This window comes from Volvox carteri (genome assembly GCF_000143455.1).
Source record: "Volvox carteri f. nagariensis unplaced genomic scaffold VOLCAscaffold_7, whole genome shotgun sequence".
In the NCBI taxonomy this organism is placed as follows: domain Eukaryota; kingdom Viridiplantae; phylum Chlorophyta; class Chlorophyceae; order Chlamydomonadales; family Volvocaceae; genus Volvox; species Volvox carteri.
This window is the reverse complement of record NW_003307550.1, coordinates 2,082,650-2,105,448: the sequence shown is the minus strand read 5'-3', so window position 1 is coordinate 2,105,448 and position 22,799 is coordinate 2,082,650. Positions and strand designations below refer to the sequence as shown.

At 55.8% G+C, this 22,799-nt stretch overlaps 3 protein-coding genes across 3 annotated transcripts; all 3 read right to left on the bottom strand.

Annotated features, from left to right (window-relative positions):
- Window positions 1-3,001: 3,001 nt before the first annotated feature.
- Window positions 3,002-13,989, bottom strand: VOLCADRAFT_88088 (uncharacterized protein; the record flags this gene model as incomplete). Its single annotated transcript, XM_002947646.1, has 15 exons — window positions 3,002-3,094; window positions 3,531-3,621; window positions 3,879-3,952; window positions 4,432-4,829; window positions 5,043-6,537; window positions 7,065-7,178; window positions 7,338-7,439; window positions 7,711-7,815; window positions 8,684-8,782; window positions 9,223-9,312; window positions 9,547-9,975; window positions 10,436-10,546; window positions 11,745-12,336; window positions 13,060-13,196; window positions 13,942-13,989. The coding sequence occupies 15 exons, from the start codon at window positions 13,987-13,989 to the stop codon at window positions 3,002-3,004; spliced, it is 3,978 nt and encodes a 1,325-aa protein (XP_002947692.1).
- Window positions 13,990-16,071: 2,082 nt separating this feature from the next.
- On the bottom strand, window positions 16,072-17,920 carry VOLCADRAFT_103596 (uncharacterized protein). The gene is made up of 5 exons (XM_002947645.1): window positions 17,764-17,920; window positions 17,569-17,630; window positions 17,091-17,152; window positions 16,900-17,007; window positions 16,072-16,803 (listed from the first exon to the last, which is right to left on the bottom strand). Exons 1-5 carry the CDS (start codon window positions 17,828-17,830, stop codon window positions 16,758-16,760), a joined length of 345 nt encoding a protein of 114 aa, XP_002947691.1. The 5' UTR covers window positions 17,831-17,920; the 3' UTR covers window positions 16,072-16,757.
- Window positions 17,921-20,396: 2,476 nt separating this feature from the next.
- On the bottom strand, window positions 20,397-22,718 carry VOLCADRAFT_103595 (uncharacterized protein; the record flags this gene model as incomplete). Its single annotated transcript, XM_002947644.1, has 4 exons — window positions 22,582-22,718; window positions 22,181-22,437; window positions 21,502-22,013; window positions 20,397-20,465 (listed from the first exon to the last, which is right to left on the bottom strand). The coding sequence occupies exons 1-4, from the start codon at window positions 22,596-22,598 to the stop codon at window positions 20,397-20,399; spliced, it is 855 nt and encodes a 284-aa protein (XP_002947690.1). The 5' UTR covers window positions 22,599-22,718.
- Between the last annotated feature and the right edge of the window lie 81 nt (window positions 22,719-22,799).

The window sequence follows — 22,799 nt, the reverse complement described above, 5'->3', positions numbered from 1 at the left end:
TCAACAAGAAGTAGCACCAGCAGCAGCACCAGCAGCAGGCCATGCAGAATGAACAACAAGGGGGCTGATGTTCCAGTCTTCCGGGCGCGATGGGCCTTATCTAAGTTTTGGAATTTGGATTACCCTTTGTTTCGCTTGTGGAGGTTCGTATTGTACATGTTTTGGTTATGCCTTGGAAGCTTAAGGAGTGCAGAACGCCGTTTGGGACTTTTTGGTGAAGTTTGCGTTGTATTGTGTACGGCGCGTTGGTCGGAGAGCAGTAGCAGTAGCGGCAGCAGCTGTCAGCCCATGCACCTTTGGCATATCGCCTGTCGTATGGCTTTTGGGTCACGGATGTGTGTATGTGTGTTTGTACGTCTGTCTGTATGCGTTTGTTTTGTGGCTGCTCTGCGATGTTCCCGATGGACGTCAAGCAGCCGTGTCTCTCTGGACCACTTGGCCACTCTTGCAACTAATGTATTGATTGCTTGTACGGGAGGACAATGATCATCTAGATGATTACTGACCTTTAACCAGCCATGCTTCAGAGTTTGCTCGTTTCACTTTCCAGCGTCCTAGATTTTCTCGTCTTCAAGGAGGAAGAGCATATCTATCCTTGCGAAAAGCGGTTTATACCAGCCTCTGTGCCTCTTTCCTTGGCCTGAATATGAGAAGTGTATGTTGATCTCCCCATCATAGATACACACTGGTAGCCTGTCCGTTACAACTGTTCCTATCTTCGCCCCACCGACCATACCTGTCCGTGCCCCGTACTCCTGCATGCCCCTCCTCACTCCTTGTGCAACAAAATCACTGGCAGCAGTCGCAAAAATCATATACCTGACACCAACCAGCGTACAGCCCCCAAAGCAGCGCTGCCAGGTACAACCGCGCCGGGGCATATGCGAAAGCCAAAACAACGCATGACAGCGCTGTCTCTGCAGCTGCGTTACGATTGTACACACACCTACCATGAAAGAAAACATATAAGAATTGTAAAGAAACGATCCCGGCGCGAACATGTGCACGAAGCTTTTCTGGCCTGCCAACTGCGCACGTTAGGGCTGCTGCCCCAGACAGACCAAGCGTTCCAATCCTTCTCCAATTTCATGCTCCCATCCATCAAAACAACCAACACCTCAAACTAAGACTTTCTCACAGCACCGACACAATTAAAGGCCTACTATCTGAACAGTGCCCGTGTGGCTAACTGAGTCTGAAACTGTGGGTATGGGTCGCTGGTGGGATGGCTGGCGCAAAAACCTTCACCAACTAAATTTCGATAGCGCTCTTGTACAAGACATCTTCTGAGACATCGACAATAACTTTTCAACCCCTCTCCTCAAAACTGGACATCGTGCTACAAACGACCCCAGCTGCAAAGCAGCGTCGCTAGATTGCAGCGACTGGCGTTGTGTATACACCACTCCTGGAAACGAAGGAAAGCATTTGTTTTCTGCTTTTTCCTTTCCGACTGATCAGGTCTTCTCATACATCCTTCATCCTGATTCGCACTCTACAATGCAGCTGATGTAACGGCCCCGATGGGATCTGATACGGAAAAATCTCCGTAACCGCTATTGAATCCAAAACGACGATCCACAAATTTGACGTACGTCCTATTTCCGTGCCATCTCGCTGCACCACGTACATCGACATACAGCCCGGCAACAGCATAAGAGACCGACCGCAAGCAGCAGCACTTGTACACATCAGCATTCGCGACGATGATAACGATTCAACAACACAGATCTGGGCCCCCCTTCCGCGCGCACATCCGCATATCGAGAGCTACCCTCTACCACCACCGCCGTCACCATCCGCCGCAAACTAACCCATTCGCAGCGGAACACGCGCCGGCCTGTGGATGACTGATACGACATGTAGTACGGATACGCCATACGCCATACGCCGTACACCAGAAGCCATCCTGGGGTCCCACTTTATAGCCCCAAGCCCTGGCTAGCTACCAACTTAAAAACGATAAAAAAAGCGCCATCTTCATGATTATGACTATGACCATTATAGATTTATGTCTTGGCATGCGTGCGCCCATCCGTATCTGCCCTCCATCGCCACGACCGGTATACGCCAGGATAGGCACAAGCTCATCACACAGATAAACAGACAGACCGGTAGCGACCCTGCCACGACCTCGTCACGGAGGTAATCAGCTGACCTAGCGCAAACAAGTCGTCAAATTGCATACCGTCCCCGCCTTATAAGCACCCCCTACACTTTTCGTCGTCCCCAGCATTATCATCCTAACCTCACTACCATCATCAACATCGACATCGCAAGAATCGCATTGACAACGCATCACGCAAGTCCGAAAATTAACCTTGGTAAACCATTAAGAACATCACGTTGTCTATGTTTCCTCTCTGATAGCTCTTCTGTCCGGGGGTACTGCCCGATGCGGATCGGCGCGCTTTGGGTAGGGTAGTCGGCGATCATGTTGCACGCATGACATGACTCGCGGCGACAAAATCGTCCCGGAGTTTAGTTCATACATCCGTCGTACCATGTAAACTGAAAACTTGGACCCTAAAACAAACGTGGCGCTGCCGATGCGTTGTTGCCGTGAGCTGAGCAACAACGCATGAGCCCTGGCATTGAGCATTGGGCAGCTAAGCGAGACTCTGTGTAACAAAACATTCGATCGCCGACTACCATTCTGGAGCCTGGAGCCTTCTGTTTTGCTAAAACAGCTGGCAGAAGAAGTAGAAGTATTCCTGTAGGGTGGTAACCTTATACCTTATCTTATCGGGCTGCAGTTCAGACATATCGTGTATGTGTGAATGTTTGTACGTATGTAAGAGCCTGGCTCTCTTCCTATCGCCTCCCTCCTTCCTAATCCACAAACAGCTGCCACAACGCACGACTCAACGGGCGGTCGCGGTGCGCCCCAAGCAACACAATTGGCCCCATCCTCGTGCCGCCGCTACGGCTGCAAGTAATGCTGCTTCAGTACCTTAATTGCCAGAGCCACTGCTGTACATTGCTGTACATGGGCCGCCCATCACAAAAGGCCGCCGCCGCCGCTACTGGCGTGTTGCTCCAAGGCCTGCAGGGCCGCCTGCATCGTCATGAGGGCGATTTGCGGCACGGCCGCCTGCACGAGGGCGTCGGGCAGAGAGCAAACAACGACGTGGTGTCGCTGTGGGTCAATGATCAACAGGACAACCTTGCAGGTGTCACTTCAAGAAAGCAATGCCAGATGGAATGATAGCTAAGCCGCCACTGTCATTTCAGGCAGCTTAGGATTTGACCCAGAAACATGTGTGTGTGTGTGTGTTACACCTCGGGTGCGTTACCCAGAGAGGTGTCACGAGCCCTTACGAGCCAGAGGCTCAAGAGCCTAAGAGCCATAAGTTAGGTAGGTAAAGGACATATAATATAACGCAAAAACTCCTAGTACCCAATCACTAAACACACGAGAAACAAGGACACTAGTCGACTAATACGAGTCGCAGTCATAGGGGTCATCACTGCACATGACCCTCCGCGTGTGTGGACCCGCGGGTCACTACACATGGACCGCCCCCCACCTGCATGTGCTCCAGCTGCTCCAGTCTCCACGCAACCACCGTCAGCAGCCCGACCGCCACCGACAACAAAAACGCGGCCAACATCAACCACCTGAGGAAGCAGCAATAGCAGTAGTGGCAGCAGCAGCAGCAGCAGCAGCAGCGGACGCACCATCATGACGATGAGACGACCCAGTTTCAGTTGCGTCAGCATCACAGGCACCATTGGAAACGCAACACTAGCACAAACACAGCAACAACAGCAGAGCAGCGGCATGCGTGCGACCCTTCATTCCCTAGCCCCCCCCCTCAAGGCCCATGCTCAAGCGCTGCCACCCTCCCACCCTCCCCCCTCCAGCTCTCTCTTACTTGCGGTCGTTCCTCTCCACCGCCTTCCTCCACAAGCTGCTGACGTGGTCACTCCGCTCGCGCCAACTGTCCTCCTGCCAGACAGAGGGGACATTACCCGGGAGAGAGAAGGAGGAAAAGGTATTGCGGTTGTAGCAGGAATACTTGAAACTGAAATACCAAGGGCAACGCAGGGGGTATGGAATGTGTAACGAGACGCAGGCAGGAAATTACGGAAATACACACAGGGCACACAAAAGTGAGAGCAACTGTGAGAGAGCACAATCATGTAAAAGATGGAGACCACAAAAGGAGACCCAAGTAGTCAAGCGCAGCTAAGGGGCGCCCCTGTGCCGCCATCCCTCCCTCCCTCCCTCCCTCCCTCCCTGCACCACCTAACAAATGAGAAGAGGACGAAGAGACGAAACGGAACAGGATGGGAAGCTTAGATTCGGGGGTTGCAGGAAAAAGGGATAGAAGAGGGAAAAGGAAACAGAGGACGCGGGCTTCAACCCTGATTCGCCAATCTCCCGCGAATCCAGCGCCGAGGACCTTTCGTGCCCTGGCGGCGCACCTTGAGTCTCTGCACCTCCGCTGCGATTTCCTCCAGGGGCAGGTCAGCGGGAATGTAAATCGCCTCCACGGGCTTGCTGCCGCGATGATCCTCGCCCTCCGCGCCCTGCCGCAAGCCCTCACTGCCGTCGCCATCTTCCCCCTTGTCGCGCTCCTTGTCTCCATCCGACCAAAATTGCCACCAGGGCTTCGCACCACTGCCGTCTGACGGCTCGGCCGGCGCCGCCGCCGCACCGCCCTTGGACGCGGGGAGTGCCTCCGCTGCTGAGGCCGCAGCGCCGGTTCCATCGCCGTCGGCAGCGCCCGCGTCTTGCAGCTTGACGGTACCGCCTTTGGGCACCCAGAACTGCCACCAAGGGTGCTCGTCGCCGCCGCCGCCGCCGCTGCCTCCGTCGCCGGCTGGTGACCGGCCGGCGGCAGCTGTGTCGACGGGTACGACTCCCTCCCGTTCATCCATGTTACTCCCGCCGCCGCTGCCACCGCCGTACCGCGGCAGCCGGGATACAATGGCCGCCAGCCAGTTTCCATCGCCGCTGCCGCCACTGCTGCTGCTACTGCCGGTCCGATCTTTCTCAGCCGCCGCCGCAGCTCCGTCAGGAGGCTGCTGAGGACCTGAAGATAACGGCGGCGGCGGCGTCTTCTGGCTCAAGGACTCCCGCGCCTTTTCGATAGCTGCGGCCGTCAGGGAGTGTGCGGACGCCGTAAGGCTCACCAACGCACTCAGCACTGGGCCAGTGACGCCAACGGCGCCGCCATCACCGGTGCCTCCGGCGGCGGCCTGACCCTGATCCCTTCCCACCTCGACGCCGTGGCTTGGAGGCCCGGAAGCCGCCTGCGTGACGACGACTTCCGCAGTGACGTGAACAGCGGGCTTGTCCACGGAGTGCTTTAGCGGTCGCGGTGGGAGGAGCAGGGTCCGCCCCGGCGCGGCAGCGGCGCCGCCGCCACCCAGTTGATGGGGGCCCGCCTCCAGAACCTCTACAGCAACTACCGCCGGCAACCCTGCAGATGCGCCGTCACTGCCGGCACCGTTGCCATTACCGTTACTTGCGTTGTCCTCGCCGCCTGCGTCGCCACCACCGTCGCCGTGATGTGTTCGCGAAGATGAGGCGGCGTCGACGTCGGCCCCGCTGCCGCCGTCGGGCTCCCGTCGGCGCCAACGGCTGTCCGCAGCCACGGCAGTGCCGCCGATGTCACCACCGTACATACGGCCATTGCTGCTGCCACCGTCGCCGGGTCCTAAAGCTTGCGGACGCTCCAGTACGGCTGTCGCCGTTCTTCTCGTTTGCTGTACAGCAGGCGCCGTCGCCGTTGCTGTTACCATCACCTTGGTTTCGGTCCCTTCAGGCAACGCCGCAAGCTTTGCGACGCTGCCATCGTCGTTCGTTTTCTCCTCTACTGCAACCCGCACCCTCATCCCCGGAACAGCCACAGCACCCGGCGCGGTCGCCATCACCGCGCCAGCAGCAGCAGCAGCAGGTGGGGCGGCGGCAGCAAGAACATGCTGCGCCAGATCGGTGCTATCGCCACCCTCACCTGCGTCACCGTCGCGGCCTGCACACGCCGTTCCAGTACCACCGACGCTGCCCACAGGGGCCGCCGGCGAAGGCGGCGCCGTTGCTGGCAGCTGTCCCGAAACGGCCACGGCGCGTTCCACCTCGTTGTCGGAGGTGCCCGCGGCGGCAAGCGCTGTGCTGGGACCTGGTACGGCGGCGGGTTGCGCCTCCCACGGTGGCGGCGGTGCCGCCATGTATGTCGCATTCGCCGGTAGCTGCTTCGGTGGCGACACCGCCAGCGGCGGCAGCGGCGGCAATACCTGCTGCTGCTGTTGGGCGATTATAGATGCACCCTGGTCTACAGCGCCCTTGGCTGCGCCCGCCGCGGCGGCAGCGGCCTCCTGGGCGGCTCGCGCCGCGCGCGCGGCTGCGCGCGCCGCCGCCGCGCGCGTCATTGCAATCGCGGAGACGGCAGCGGAGGCGGCGACGGCTGCGCGGCTGCTGGCGGCTGCAGCGCTGCGAATGTCGGTAATGGGCGCCTGTGCCGCAGCCTGCTTGGAGTAGTTCTCCGCTTCCCGATACCCTGAGTCTTGCTCGTCATCGTCAAAGGCCTGTTTGAAAAGGACGTCAGGAAACACGGCGTGTCGGGTCCGCACAGGGAAGCAGGAAATGCAGTCCCGGCCGCTGAAGGGAAGAGCACATTAAAAATAGTACAGCGCGCAAAAAGCACCGGGTCGCGAATAGGTTTGGTTCCCACCAGCTCATCAAGGTTGGATGAGAGAAACCCGGTGCGGTATGGTGGGATGGGATGCGGGTACACACTTCCCACACGCAACAGGAGCTGCTGAAATCAAATCCAACCGCCGCGTAGAGACGGAAAGGGGAAGCCTCAGACTGGGACTCGGCGGCAATGGACTTCCGCGGCATCAGGAATGCGGAGGACGTGAGGAAGTAGGGGAAGATGAGGGCCATGCACGGCGCCAGGGCCGGGGGCCGGAAATGGGGAATAGAGGGGAAAAAGGGAAAAGGAAAAACACTGCACCGTACATCACGTACATACGAGTGGTTGTGCAAATGTCGGTGGTGGTGTTGCTGCTACTGCCGAGATCCCGTTCCTCTGCATGCAGCACGCACGTACCTTGTACGACAACTCCAGAAGCACATCGCCAGTGGGTACGGGTTCGCCGCCGGTAATGCCGTACGATCCGGCTGGGGGTTGCAGCGGCACCCACATGGTCAATTTGCCGCCCTCCTGCACGGGCCATGAGTTCGTCCGTCCGCCCGTCAGTTTGTACATATGAATCTTCTACTTCGCTACTGTCCACTTTGTAGTTCTGTCTGTCCGTCAGTCCATCCATCGATCCGATATCGACGCACCATGACGCCTACCCCAACCGCAACAACCTCTCACCGCCGAATGCTGCGCCACCAGCACGTCGGCCAGCTTAATAGTCGCTCGTCCCACCTCCGTACGACCCGTCAGATGGCTGTCCTTGACGAGCAATTCAAGAACCTGTAGGGGCCCGGGCGGCCGCAGGTTGGTTAGGTGATGACAGCAATGTACGGCATAGAACTGTTCAGTTACTGGCAGGTCCCGCGGCAACCAACAGGTCACAGCGGCGGTAGTGGTGGTGGTGGTGGTCAGGGAGGAGCTGGGCCGGGGGGAACAACAACACGGGGAACCTGCTGGCAACAACAGCTACTCTTTTATGCAGGCTGAGGTGCTTGCTGGTGCTGGTGCTGCACCTCCCCCTCCTACCTGCAACCCCCCCTCCCCCTCCCACCTGCACCTCGGGGTTCTCCACCAGGAACTGGAACTCCTGGTTCCACACCGGGGCCCGGTGGCGGCCCGGGTGGCTGGTGTCGCCCTCGCGACGACTCTGCACAGCCTGGGGCCAGCACATGCGGTTGGGCGGCGGTTATCGGGCTGATAGTATTGTCGTCACTGTTGCTGTTGGGTGGTGGTGGTAATGGTGGTGGTGGTAGTGGTGAAGGGCAGGAAAGGGAAAGGGAGACATGCGCGCAGCCTGGAAAGGGGGAGGGACGAAGGCTCGGGCCTTCTACATACGCATCTCATATCTATGAATATTAAGGTATATGTACATACATGGCAGGCGGCTGGCAGAGGATAAGGCCTGACTTCTGCTCCCGGCCGACCCGGATTCAAATCCGCCTGCAGGCTCCTCGGGTGTTTGAGGAGTGATAAAATGAGAGGTGGCCCCCTATCGTATGGACGATGTAGGACGTGATAAAATCAACTTGCGAGCTAACCAGGAACTAAGTTGATGCGCCGTTGATCCGCTAGATTTGGTTGGATGCTGGTGGTGAGTTGCTGAACCCAACGAATACATTCTGAAGTCGGATGGGTGAACGGATTAGGGTGCCCCTCTAGCAGGGGAGCGCAGGGAACTGCCTCGGGAAAGGGGGCCGCTCGTGAAGCTTAACCACCACCCTGTAACAACATACATATATAAGTGTTCATATATACGTCCGCAAAAGATGGGCAAGGAGGTGGGGGCGGCGGAGAGAGGCATGTGCACGCGGTGTGCGTGATGTGCGCATGGTACTATTACGGATGTGCGATGGAAATGCCGCGCGGTCAATCAGGGACACGCGCAACTCACTCACCCCAACCCCACCAGCATGTCCAACCCACAGCTCCTGCCCCAGTTCCCTACCTTCATCCCATCCTCATTCCCATTCCCAACTCCGCACCCCCTCCCCGCCTCCCGCCCTCAGTCCCCCTCCCTCCCCCACCTGCTCCCCCAGCACAAGCCGCACGTAGGGGTTGCTCTGACCCGGGAAGCCCCACACGGGTAGATTGCGAGCCTCGCGGAGGGTCACACCCAGCTCGCCCTGAGTGGGAGGAAGGAAAGGGGGGAGGTGGGGGGAGGGGAAGACATACGCATGGTGTGCATACGTAAATGTGGGTGTGCGCGCGTGTGCGTGTGTGTTTCTGTGCGTGTGTGTATCATGTGCGTATCACGATGGAAATGGCGGGGAAATGATGCGCCCGCACAGCTTTTACAATTCCTGTCCCGTTCACTACAAGCACAACCTACTGCCGCCCGCCCTCAGGGGTCTCCCATGCAGCATTGGCGGCCAGAACCTACCGCGCCCCACCCCCAGCTACCTGTACCTACCTACCTACCTACCTACCTACCTACCTACCTACCTACCTACCTACCTACCTACCTACCTACCTACCTACCACCACTGTTTTCGCTCCCCCCATCGCTCCAAAACACCCCTACCCTGCCCCTAACCCCTAACCCCTCACCCCCAGCCCAGCCCACCTTGAAGGCCTCCGGCAGCGTCACGCCGCCAGCCGGTGTCTGCGGCCCCAGCGGCAGGGCGGCCAGCAGAGCAGCTTCCACCGCATCAGCCTGCGACACGAGGAAGCCGGCGGGGTGGTGGGGTGTGTGTGGGGGGGATTTAGTTAGGAGGGTTAGTTAGGGTTGGTTAGGGGGTTGTCAACTGGTTTGACTGGTTTGTCCGCAAGGCACGTTACCCGTGGATGCCTTTCCTCCACCACACCACACCACACCACACACTCCCACACCACACCACACCACACCACTCAAAAAAAGCTCAATAAACTCATGCCGCACACCTCTCACCTGCAGGACCGCGCTCGCCACGGCCCGCATGATGGTGTCCCGACCCACCGCCGCCTCCGCAATGGTCGTCACGGAGGGCGGGATGTTGATCTCCAGACGCTGTGGCAACACCATCAACGCCGGCAAATCCACCGTCAGCAACTTCCGAAGGTAGTTTTGTACGACAGGTACACGCATAAGCCGTACACGGTTGTACGGCGACAATTGGACCTTGACGTTGGGTGGACCCACAAACGCCAGGCTGATGGTGCCGATCCAGGGGCACATGGGCGCGAGACGCAGCTTGAGCCACATCTGGCACTCCAGATCCAGATCCGAAACCAGTACGGGGACTTTAAACCGCCAACGGCCCTCTCCCAGCTCCAGCATGAGCAGCATTCGGGCACCTCCCGTGTAGCGCAGGTCCACGACACCGTTGAGGTCCGAGTCCTGAGTCCGAACGGGGTTTGAATCACGTGCAAGCAGCGAAGGGTTGACTAAAAAATAATGGAGGTAAGGGTGGAAAACGGAATTTGCGCATAGAGGCATACTGGCGCGCGCGCGCGCGCGTGTGTGTGTGTGTGTGTGTGTGTGTGTGTGTGTGTGTGTGTGTGTGTGTCCGTGTTGCGTGGGCGGGCAGGAGGGGGGTGCTGCGATGCGAGTAGGGACGGGAACACTACAGCTTACCCCTTACAGCTCATTATCTGGGGAGAAGAAGAAAACTACTATGTGCATGTCTGTGTCTGTGTCTCCGGATGACGTTGGGGCTCTGAAAAAGGGGGGGGACCGGTGGGGGGGCCAAGATGGCTGAGCAGATCGGGCCCATGACGGTGACCTCACCCACCACCCCGCGAATTCCTCCTAATCGCCGCCGACCATCCGCCCAACCACAACCCAGCCGCGTACCCACTTTCCGGCTATTTCTCCGCCGCATATTTGAAAAGTACGGCGCCTCGTGATCCAAGGTCAGTTCCACCACTCTAAGTCTGCACAGCCAGCGCGGCACCGAGCCGTCCTTCACCTGCCGGGAGTGGAAGGGGGCGTGGAAGGGGGAGGAAAGACGAACCACACACGATTGAAGCTGCTGCCAGGGCAAGAGAGTAACAAACGTAGAACTGACCGAAAGGCGTCCGTGGCGACCGTGACCTCGGGATGACGAAGTGAAGATGATGTCGGAAAAACTACCTACCTAAGCCGCCAGAACTAAAAAAGCGGAATAGTATTGCCAATCCGTAAAGAAGTAGGTGTAGGAAAGGAAGAAGGGGGAGGGGGGGTACGGCGAAGCATAGTCGATTGACAGGGGAAGGGGGAGGGGAAGGGGGAGGGGGGGTACGGCGAAGCATAGTCGATTTGCCGGGGGATTGGGGAGGGGGGCCATGTGCCAGAGGCGTGAAGAAAACACAACTGCTGTCATCCTTCAAACAGAGGGGAAATCTTGTGCACGGAAATCAGAATGAACTGCCTGCGTCCAAAGCTCGTTAACTTCCAAATGGAGGGGACAGGGGGGCAGGAGGAAACATCACATCGCATTGTGGGGCAATCACAAGATGCATCTGAGCACACCTGTCGTGTGTGTATGTATGTAGGGGCGGAACCACTCTTGAGGATATCGTGGTTAAAGATGGGGGAACCCCGAAGAATACTTACACCAGGAATATTTACACCATGGCAAGGAGGGGAACAGGGCAAGCCAGCAGGAGTAGCAGACAGAACCGTATCAAGAGGATGCGGGTGTTGGAAATTTGGACCAAATCGTAGGCAGGAGGCCATTATGACGGCCTAGTACCCTACCCCAAGCCTAGGGTAGAACCGTGGGGCAAAAAACCGTGGAGCTCCTCTCCAACCCCCCACCCTCAGATTAGTTAAACAACCTGTTTTAACTTTAATTTAAATACGCCCATGACGCCCCCCCCCCGCCTAACCGTTGTGGCCCAGTAACCTGCTGCTCGCCTGCTCCATGTCAACCGCCCCGCCACCCGCTCCACTCGCTTCTCTCGGGATTTCCTTTCACCCACCAATGTCCCGCCGGGGCATTGGTGGTCTCCCCAAACTTAAAAGCACTCAAGCATGATTCCATTTGCAGCTTTTTTGCGTGTTTTTGCTGTCCCTCCATGAAGCCCTTGACCGCTCAGCTGCACGTACAAGCTTTTATCTTCCCAGCCCCCGCCTCCACCTCCGCCTGCGGCCCCCCATCAACCCAGCAGCCGCCATCCACCCACCAGTCCGTCAAACACCGGCTGCAGCAGGTCGATGATCCAGCGCTCCAGACCCCGCTGGTACACCCGCCAGACCTTCCGCCAGCACATATTGACCCACTCCACGCTCTCCCCGGGGTCTGAACTCGCCACCGACGGCAGCGCCGCAGCCGCCGCGGCGGCGGCACCGCTGCTGCCCAGCGACGCCACCCCCTGCCCGACTCCTAACCCCACCCCGCCGCCGTCCAGCGTCCCCAACGGACTTCCCTGCAAGCTTCCCGTATCGCCGCCGCCGCTGCCCAGGAAGGCAAATCTCCCGGCGGCGCCGTCAACGCTCCCGCTGACGCTACTGCCCACGGCCCCCGCGTCGCCGCCGGCAGCAGCCTGGCTGGTGGTGCTGCCACCGCGGCGGCCACCCGGCCGCCGGCCAGCTGCGGCAAAGCCGTCAGCACCGTCGTCGTACATTCCGCTTGTGCTAGCGCTGCTGCCGCTGCTGCGCCGCAGGTCCAGGAGCTCCATCAGCTGTTGCGCCCATCGCTGCCGCTGTAGCCAGCGCCCCACGAGCTGTAACGCCACCGTAAGGATAATACCCAGTGCGACACCGCCGGCACCCACCCTGCACCAGCAACAACCCCAAGCGGGAGGGCGCGGCGGCGGCAGGAACAGGTGGCAGCATCCAGTTCTTTCGGATATGTTACCTGTAGGTGCAGATCTCCATGCACAAGGATAAAATTGCTCCTTTCCCGTCTTTCCTGGTGTCCGTTTCTCGTCCCGTTTACCTAAATGAAAGCCGACCCAAATGGAAAAATAATGCCCTTTATCCTCGTTTTAGTCTTCATCAGGGCGCCTGCCCGCCCGCCCGCCCGCCCCTAGTTCGCGATTATGTCGATAGGAAAATAGGAAGGTCGCCAGCGGCGGACCGACCCTTCAGACGCGCCGTCAAGCGATTTGGGTCAAGCTGGACCGCGCGTCCAGCCTGACCCAGATCGCATTCACCTCGTACAAACCTCCCAGGTACACCAAATCCGCGGAATCTTCTTGGAGTTCCGGAGGCAGGGGCTGACAGCGGATGGTGTGCACTTCCCAACGCTACAGTTCCAACTCCCCCCCATAAAGCGTGTGATGGCCGACCTCCTGTGCCCCAACCCCCATTCCTTCCTGAACTGGATCTGCAGTGCTGCTCAAGTTTTGAGACTTCTTGACAGTCCCTTCGCACAACCCTGGCGCCCTTCTCTCCATTTCCCCCCCCGGAGCCGTAGCAGCCGTGGGGCCAGCCGTGGGGCCTATCCCCAACCCGTCCGGGGGAGCTGTGTCTCCCGTCTCAACGCTTCCCACCTACCCGCCTCGAGCCGGGAGCTTTGTGGCGGAGGCCATCGGCGTCGTGGGCACCACACGTTGCGCCAGCTGTTGTTGTTGCTGCTGCTGCTGCGCCACGTCATGGTGGCTGTGGTGCTGGTGACGCTGTCGCGTCCGGTGCTGTTCGTCCAGGGAGTCACGAGGAGGAAGCTGCTTGGGATGGCTGGCTGAGATATGTGCTAAGTTGCTATCAGCTGTGACCAGCGTTGGGGAGCCGCTCCGTAGCTGTTCCGTGTCTTGGACCACCGAGGGGACGGGCCCAGTCACAGACTCAGCATCTAACCAGGAGCCAGCGAGGACCTGCTATGCATAGACGGACCAAAGGAGGCAACCTAAAGGCCCTTCCAACACGGAAGACATGGTAAATGCTCCTGGACGAGGCGACCCTCAATTTTCCGTTACACCCGTTGGCATGACTGCTAAACGACAGCCGCACAGATCGCAGCAGCAGGACTGGGATATCGCGCCCAAGTAAATGAATGCCAGAGTGAGAGAAATATCACCGTGCGGCTGACATCTGAAATTAACCGATGCACAGGCGGCGCCACATCGTCTCCAGACAGTCCCAGGGTTGCACATACCTCTGAAAAACCAATTGCTGCAGAAGGGCAGACAAGCCGTCGTCGCAAGCAGCGCAGCTTCAAGAAGTTGCTGCCACGCAGGCACGTCGCTGGCAAATGCAAAGGCGTTACCTGCAATTGTACCGTGGTCGTTGAGTATGCCACTCAGGAGTATCACTAAGGGACCTGGGATACCGAATCGGGACCACTGACGAAATACCGAGGTAGACGATATGCCACGCAAGCTTCCCAAACCCAGCATAAACCACCCGAATTGGATTTGTGTTACGTTTCGAGCAACTCACCGTTAGCCTTAGGCCGCTGGCGCAGCCCAAGCGCCCCTGTGTCCCCATCCCCTATCCGTCCTAACCACCTGTCGCCGCCTATTCTAGTAATCTCATCAGCTATATGATGACATGTCTAAACTATTTGTAATAGGTGTCACTTAAGCGTGCAATCATGTGGAAGCGTATTATGCTTGTTGAACCCTCCTGTCGCGTGTCGGTTCGTGCACAAGATATATGTGTGTCTCTAAAATCAGTAGTAATTAACGGTATTCATAACAATTTACAAAGATACTCCCTTACTCCTTGGCAGGATTGAAGGTTGTATCTCGACGAACGATCCTCGAATGCTGCACGACAGTTGCTTTTATACTTTTTGACAAGCGCTATAGGACAGCCAGTGGCCACATCAACGACACCATGTTTGCCTTGTTCCATACCATGAAACTATTGCGTTATAATTACCTAGCACCTGTTACCGGTCACGGATTCCTTCCTTGCGACATCACTCTTTGGGGCCCCCCCCCGACCACTTGCATCGTCAAGTCTATATCCCCTAACGCCGGCCTAACCCGGGTGAAGGTCTCATATGACATTTCGTCGACATACACAGCACAATCAAAGGAAATCCAAGGATTACACACGTTTGCCAAATAGCAAAGGTCAGTTGAAATGGCATTCAACAGAGGGAACGATAGTCATTGGATCCATTCAAAGAGCGACTCAACACTGTCGCAGGCCAGTCACCTGCTAAGGTCCGTAGGAAACTGGGCCCGCAACTTGCAGCGCGGGGCCACAGCACGGAGGCTTTCCACATACTCACACTTTAACATGTGGATCTATTGCCACGGTCCCGTGGCTTGCAGTCCAGCTGCCTAATCGCGAAGATTGTATGAGTGTCTGCTCGTCTTCGTTTCTCTCGTGCACCCACATTTGAACACGAACAATGCCATGCTCACCAAACCACACATATTCGCCACGCAGGTAGCTACGCTGTGCTATGTTATTACTTACAAGTTTGCATCACCACTCCTTTACGGGTGCTAGAAGGCGTTTGCTTCCTAGAAGCAAACCTGAGGTAAGGTAATGTTAAACAGGGGAATAGGAAAACGTTCAATGAAGGAACTCGCTGAGGAGAAAGGGATATCCACGCGACTGTTGCGGCCTCTGGTCTGGTGCTCTTGACAGGGGAGATGCTAGCGTCGCATTCCCGGGCTACTGTTGGTGCCGCGCCTGCTGCTGCTACTGCTGGGGGATAGAGATCGAGGCGCAATGCTTTGCCTATTCATTTCCTATTGCACAATATGATACCGTACATGTTGCAGCTGATATTTTCCTACCGTACGCCCCATGCCCGAGACGGCGGCGATGGTGCGTATGGGAGACAGGGCGTAGTGGCAATTGCTGGGGCTGGTCAAATTTCGACAGGCTGCGTTGCATATCGGTGCACGAGCGATGAGAGCTGGGCGCGGCAGCGGCTGCATTTGAGGTTCTGTTGATAGCTGTTATCAAGGATACGGAAGTTCCCCTGCCGCCGTTAAGAGTGCTGAAGCAGCCATAGCAGCAGTGCTTTCATGTTTTCGGCTTGGCTTGGCTTAGAGCCCTGCCTCAATAGGTGCGTGTGTATTTGGAGAAACCCGCAGCTGAGAAGTTATGGACGCATTTATAAGTGTTATGCCCCGTTGTATGTTCTCCGGCGGACCGCCCGCTGCACTCCATTCCCCCTCCTTTCCGCGGCGGAGGCTATCCAGGCTGCGTGCACGTGTCACGCACCAGACGGGTAAGCTTCATCGTGCTGGAATCGTGCGTAGGCGGAATCCAGTCAGAGCGACTGGATTGCGCCTATTTCATTGGGTTGGTATTGGCTGAACCGTGTCGTGGTGAGCTGTTGGTTGTGCCATCTGGCACGCCAGGAGGGTCGCAGCAAGGCAGAGCATATTGCAGGCCCCTTATATGTTCACTCCTGGTTCTAACCAGCGGTCTCTTATGGTTCATATCTCTGGCATGAAGAACAGCATGACTTCCGGATGCAGTGTGCTGATATGGCAGGGATTTCTACTCTTATAGATAACCACATCAAATACCTTATCCGATTGTACAATGTGCCTGTATCAATATAGATTTGCTTCACGGGGAACGAGACGCAAGGGTCTGCCATGTGGCTGTTTTACACGGGTCAAGACACACATACGACCATACGTCAGGCTGAAGGACTTCAAATCAAAAGTGAGTAATGAAAGCAAATTTAACAAACTGCACGGTGACTCAACACCACCAGTCCTATGTGATTCATTGAGCTGTGATGCCCCACCATGCATCACCGTTCAACCCTCTAGACTCCGAAGAGGAACATCGAGGGCTTTATACACACGCATCCCTGGCAGGCATTGTGCGCTTTGCATGCTTTACAACAAGGCCGCGTGGAAGATTGACATGCCAAGATCGTGAAATGATTGCTCACATTTGTCGTGATGTCCAAGGTGAGGACGGTTACAGGAGTCGCATTGAAGCAGACAGTGCAGCAGCGCGCCCAGGATGAAGCCAACAGACACAGCGGTACGGGATAACAGATACATAGGTGGTTCAACAATACGATTCACATGTACAACGAGTTGGCATTTAGGCCGAGAACCAGGTCATGACTAGAAATCGTCAAGAGAACTTCAGCTGCACGGGCATCATTCGAGCAGGCATTGCAGTACTCCGATTGCAGTACTCCGATTCGCGACCATTATTTATCATGACTTGCGGTAATTGATGTTGGTCGCGTTGCATTGGTCCAAAAGCCGGGCGAAGTCTGTCGGACATCCCCTTGCAAATATCTTGACTATGCCAATTTAGGATGAATGCTTAGCAATCTCACGGGTCTCTTGGCAAATAGCGCTGCACGAGCAAAGAAAGAGGCAAGAAAGGTAAGGTTAACGACCTGTACAAAAGCAATAAGCATGTTTTGGAAGGAACGGTCGCCTCGAGACTTACCATAGGGGGCAGCACATCGTGAGCAGGCAGTCATTGCATCCGTTGCCGTTGATACCGTACTTCTGGCGAATGTGTCCACGCACAGACATATGCATGAAGCAGCAAAGGCTGTATACGGGAACGGGGTGGTGGGGCGCACGCTTAGTATTACATCGACATCGTTGCTTGCAATAATGATAAAGCATTCTTACCCGAGCGAGAACAAGCAGTAGTAAGCCAGGCATGCTCCATAGCAGTTCCCGCCGCAGCACACCTGCACAAGTCGGAAAAGCGGCGGTTAGTGCGGGAACATTTTCCGTAGACCAGGGCCCACTTGCTGAAGTAATTTTTGAACGTAATGACGACTTCAACAAACAAGGTAGATACGATAGCAAGCTTATCGTTTAACGTAAATGGGTGGCAAGGTGACTTCTTTCTAGCCCACCCACGCGGCCTCCATGAAAAGAGCGCCAACAAGTAGTTCAAACCAAGGCTCGATGAATTCTGATGCACTGCATAGATATCCCAAACAATCTCGGCTGACGCGCCTCATTCCGTAAACTATACGAATAGTATTATTGACGAAATAGCAGCCCTCTTTTGAGGAGACGAGGTAACTGCTTTAGAAGATCACTTATCTAACCTTAACAGCGTAAAGAGGCAGAGTCGCGCGACAGTTAACTGGCATACCTCAGGGCCCAGCTTCGCCACCTCGCTGCCAAAAGCGCAGTAGGGGCAACACCAGGTGTAGACTGCATGCCAAGAGTGTTTAAATTGAAAAAATGAGCAAGGCGATTAGGTCAGCACGTCACGGAAACATAGCTGGCGCAATTACTACTTCGAACACCTGGTCCACGCTCTGGCGGCTCAAATTTACAAACTTACAGCAGGTGGCAGCACCACCAGGCTCAGCACAGCAGCCGCAGAAACTAGTGCTCCACTCGCCGGACATATTGGCGGTATAAACTTTTTGAAGTTAGGGGAATAGGTGAAAACAAACTTGGGCCGCCGGATCGCAATGAAGTAAATTATGAGCGCATGACGTTTAAATACAAAATTTATTTGCCTTTCTATAACACGATGCTCCTTAGTGTCGTATACAAATTGGCCGTATCGGGCCCGATGGACGAAGCGCTTGGAGAAAACCAGCTGAAAGTTGCCTTTGGACCATAGCTGATGCAGCTCAGCAGGAAAAAAAGATACTTCTTCCAGCTTCCGTCATAACGAGTTAGCCACCTTTGGAGTCATGCCAGCGCAACATTCCAAATTGCACATTAAGTTCAACGTGTAAGATGCGGACGATAGAGCCGAAAAGGACAAGGTAAACCAGATAGTATCAGCGCTTGAAGTCATTTCACCGCCTATCACACGACACCTTGTACAACGATGCTATTTCGAAGGCAGCATATGGGCGAGTGCGAGCCCCAGTCGTACGCCATGAGGACATAATCTCCGGAAGCAAATATTGCTACGCGCGCGCAGGATCACAGGGACTAAATCCAACCCAATTTGCATCACCCGCGCCGTCAACCTTCCGCCCGCCTCCATGGGATCCAAACCTCCACAGCTAGTCAACCGTTCTCCAGTACGTATTTCTATGCTCTATGCTCTACGTAACTCACTCTTCACAGGCTGCCGAAAAACACCCAAATCGACAAACGCGTAAACCGCTATGCAGGTCGGTATACAACTTGATGTGCGTAGATGAAACAAGGAAACAGTTCTCGGGGTTCAGTCGCCACTGTAATAGAAGCTACGGTTATCCTTTGTTCATGAGGCGCAAGGTTCATGCGGTTGGGATGGAACGGTTTTCCGTGGCTATCGTGTTAAAGCTAGCGAAAGCACCGAACCAACAAGTTGCTCTGCGGTTTAGTTTCACCATCACGCTATCAGCGACAAGGCTAGCAACGTTCTTTTTTCTCATACCACAATCCTGCCCATGCGCATCGTGAACGATAAATGATCTCGTCCCCAGCAGTGTAGCAGCGTTGCCCACGCCAAAACCTTGGAACCTCTCGGCTCGTTAAGGCGGGACCACCTATAGCTTTTACAAGCACCGGATGTAACATGCACTTACACTTACACTTACATTTGCACAAAAAAAACCGGTACCCAGCCAGTGCGCTCGTAACCGTATCGAATCCGGCCTGTGACCCGCAGGGCTTTCACACGCGAGTGTGTCTATCTAACGCATGACTTCCCGTAGGCTTATAGTCAAGATTTCCTTAAGAGGCTGAGGCAGTGACTATGGTTCAGAAGGTCCCGGGGACCATGGACGCACGTGCCACACGGAGCGCACTGACATGTCCTTTCCGTTGTAAAGGCCGGGAAGCATGTTTTGCTGATACACCCAACGTACGACAACGAGGAGATACGAATTGTGGGTTTCAACGATTGTCTGATTGTTGAAGTCTGTCCTCATGACATTGCCTCCCCGGGTGTTGGGCTTTCATAGGTTTCAACGCACCGCAAGAAATAGTGAAATCAGCAGTGAAATGCATACACTCGTGCCCGCATGCATCGCGTCGGTTGCAGTGGCCACGGAACACACACGCGCACTTATACAAACTTGACATTTTAATGTTTAACTCAACTCAAGCTTGCTTACCTTTAAAGTCCGCAGGAGATTGCACGAAGCGTTCGGTGTGAGCAATCTCCAGCCCGACACGACCGTTGCGTAGCCGCAGCTAATCCACAGAGTACGCCATTTAGAAATACCATCCTTACGAAAGTCTCTGGGCAATGCGAGATGCAGAACCACTGGAGCTGGCCTTTCGCTGCTGAGGCGGAGAGGCCATCACGAGGCCGCACCCAGGCCAGAAGCTTCGCACAAGCTTTTAAGGTTGTCAGCATAACAACATGACACTAAGTCATTAACGTCCGACGTGGACTAATGTCAATTACATCTCGCGTGAGAGGTAAGGCAGGTAGGGCTCTCAGGAGCAATTCCCATGTGTCTTGCAAGCGAAATGCTTTGATTGACCAAGGTATGGTAGCATCACATTCCTTTTATTCTGTAATTATTGTCTTGTTGTGTATGATAAGGAAGGTTAAGCACGAGTGGCAACGCTGTAAGTGATTCCTTATGTGAGCATATCGTACACCCTGTACCATTACCAATGGGAATAGATGCGGAGATGCAGTCACCCAGCGCTTTCTTCCTTGTCGCGCTCATGAAACGTTTCAACTAATCCACATATATAAGTCCTTGGGTGTGATGGCGTTATCTGCTTCGTTAAAGAAGACCAGCCCACACGCTCCTGTTTAGGCCCCAAGCGGCTGAGGAGGGTAGGATTCGGGCTGGAATTAGGGAAGAGCTCTGTCGCAGAATTAGCCTGGATTTTATTCCTGACGAAAGAATTGGTCTGCCGAGGTCTGGAATTGTTCTGGCGGACCCGCCGGAGGTATTCGAATTGCGCTGTGGAGCCTCGGAATTGGGCTGTGCTGCGCCTGAATTGGCCTGTCCGGGTGTCGAATTGGCCTGTCCGGGTGCCGAATTGGCCTAACAGGGTATTGAATTAGCCTGACAGGGTATCGAATTGACCTGTTCGGGGTGTCAAATTGGCCTGACAGGGTATCGAATTAGCCTGACAGGGTGTCGAATTGGCTGTCAAGTTGGCAGGATTGGCCGGGGCTGGCATCCAAAAGCACATGACTTTTAAGGAATTTACAGAAAAACTTTGCAAGAGGACCGCTTACAAGTGCCTCATGTGTGTATTAGATTCGATCCCACGACATGGAGTGGAAAACCTTGCACACCTGGTTACCGTACTCTGGCACTACTACTACTACCGGAGGCAAGCACTCAGGGCCACGACTGCATTACCCAGTCAAGTCAGCTGCCGAGGTCCCACTGTTTTCCCACCACACTTTATCGACAGTCCGTCCAGTTTATCCCACAACACTCGTATGCATGAATAGGTTCGGGTGGAAACAATGACAAATCTCTGATAAACCGCTAAACTCAGTACCACGAGCTACATTGAAAACAAATGAAAATGCAGATGTCTGCCGAGAAGAATATGTTCGCCATATGCAATCTATGCCTTAATCCATCGAGCTCTCCGTTGGGCGGGGCATGGCCCATGAAGTCGCCCCCGGTACTCCGCCCATACAACCAAACACTGACACAAAACGTTGCACGTCTGGGCCCATGTAAACCACGACACTTCCGTGTGGATTGGCTACCCGCCAAACGTTGGCGCAGAAAACAGACAGGCCATTGTAGTATGGCATCAAACCACGCATAACCCACAGCGGCTTTCAGCAGCAGTACTGCTTGGTGAATGTGACCAGCCGTGTACTCTGTTGCGCATCTCTGGAAAAACAGGCTCTGATAGCTTGCACCACCCTGCACCCCAAAAGGCGGGTTGACAAACACATTGCCCATCCACGCGTTGCACTCCAACAGACCATCGGATTCCATATCGTAATACACTGTCGCCCCAACACGTGTGTTAGCAGCCGCGGACGAGCATGGGTCCAGGTCGATCCTGCCAGGAGTGAACACCTCGCGCACCAGCTTTATGATACTCAGTGGGGTGAACCACTCCGGACTCTCACTGGAGAGAAACAGGCGCACATTCCCACCCCCTCCGCTTCGAACCATATGGACTCCCTCACCAGACTCGCTATCGCTGATATCCATGTCGCCACGTCGGGGCTGACGATGCGCTGTGCCTCCGGATCCATGTTGGGACCAACGGTGCGCGCTCCAGGTGCAGGAGTGGGTGAAGTGCGCGGTAAGATGCGGCGCCCACTGTCTACGGCATTGGGCTGCTGCTCTCGCCGACGTGTGCGCCTGTGCTGAAACTGGCTGTAGAGGCGCTGATACTCCTCCTCTGCCGCCTCGTCCGACATGCCATATAGATGCATGCGCATGTCAGGTGGCCAGGCACAGCTGACGTCTCGCACGCCAGGTGGTGGCATGGGCCGCGCGACAAGGCCACCCTGCTGGGTGAGCCGCTGTGTCTCTTGCTTGCACGCCATCATGTGCTGGCGTGTTTTGACGTGGTTGATAATATTCTCGATGTTGCCAGTCTTAGCACCGATGAACCACCCCCTGATGCCGCCGCTGATGCAGCATGCATATGGGTCTATACCGCCAAGCTCTGACCAGTTTGTTTTGAACTCGCCTGTACAGGGTTGTAAAACAAGGGGGGCATATCTGTTGTCATATGGTATGATGTTTCATAGACGTCGGTATGTATAACATTATGCAATTGGGTGGGTGGGGTGAGGTGGGTTCCTCCTTTCTAGGTTGCCCACTCTTCCCTACCACACATCTCACGTCGCCACTTACCAGTAGCACCACGCGACTTGACGCGGGGTGGCACATCCTCTGCTTCGGTGATGCCGGCTGGTGCACTCATCGGGACCACAGTTCCGCCGCGTCCTCGACGGTGCCAGTCTCCGCGTCCCTGTGTCCCTGATCCTCCACGGCCCCCTCCGATGCCGTTTTGATCTTGAACAAGAGGGATTTCGCGTCCGAGACGGTAAGGCCCGGTACATTCCCTCTCAGTGCCATGGCGGCGCGAAGCGGGGAGAGCTGGAAATCCTCTGCAATGAAGGGCACATTGTCTTTCAAAACACCGTTCGCAAAGTTTCCGGTTGTTCTCGGCACGGCACGGGGACATCGCCGCCCCACGTCTCTAGCACGGACTCGCGCTTTTCTCTCTGTGATCAACAATCTAAATCTCTCACCTCGGAACAGTTCCCATGCTTCACCAACGGAGTAGACGCCGAGAACTTCTTCGAATTGACGACGCACAGCATCCACCCGTTCATCGTCCCCGTCCAGCACATCGTGGAGACACATCGCGAGAGCCGCGACATCCGACTATAGACACAGCAGAGAATTGAATAAACCCCGAGTGAAGGCGAATGGCTGCAAGTGCACCATGGCGCATTTGCATGGTGGA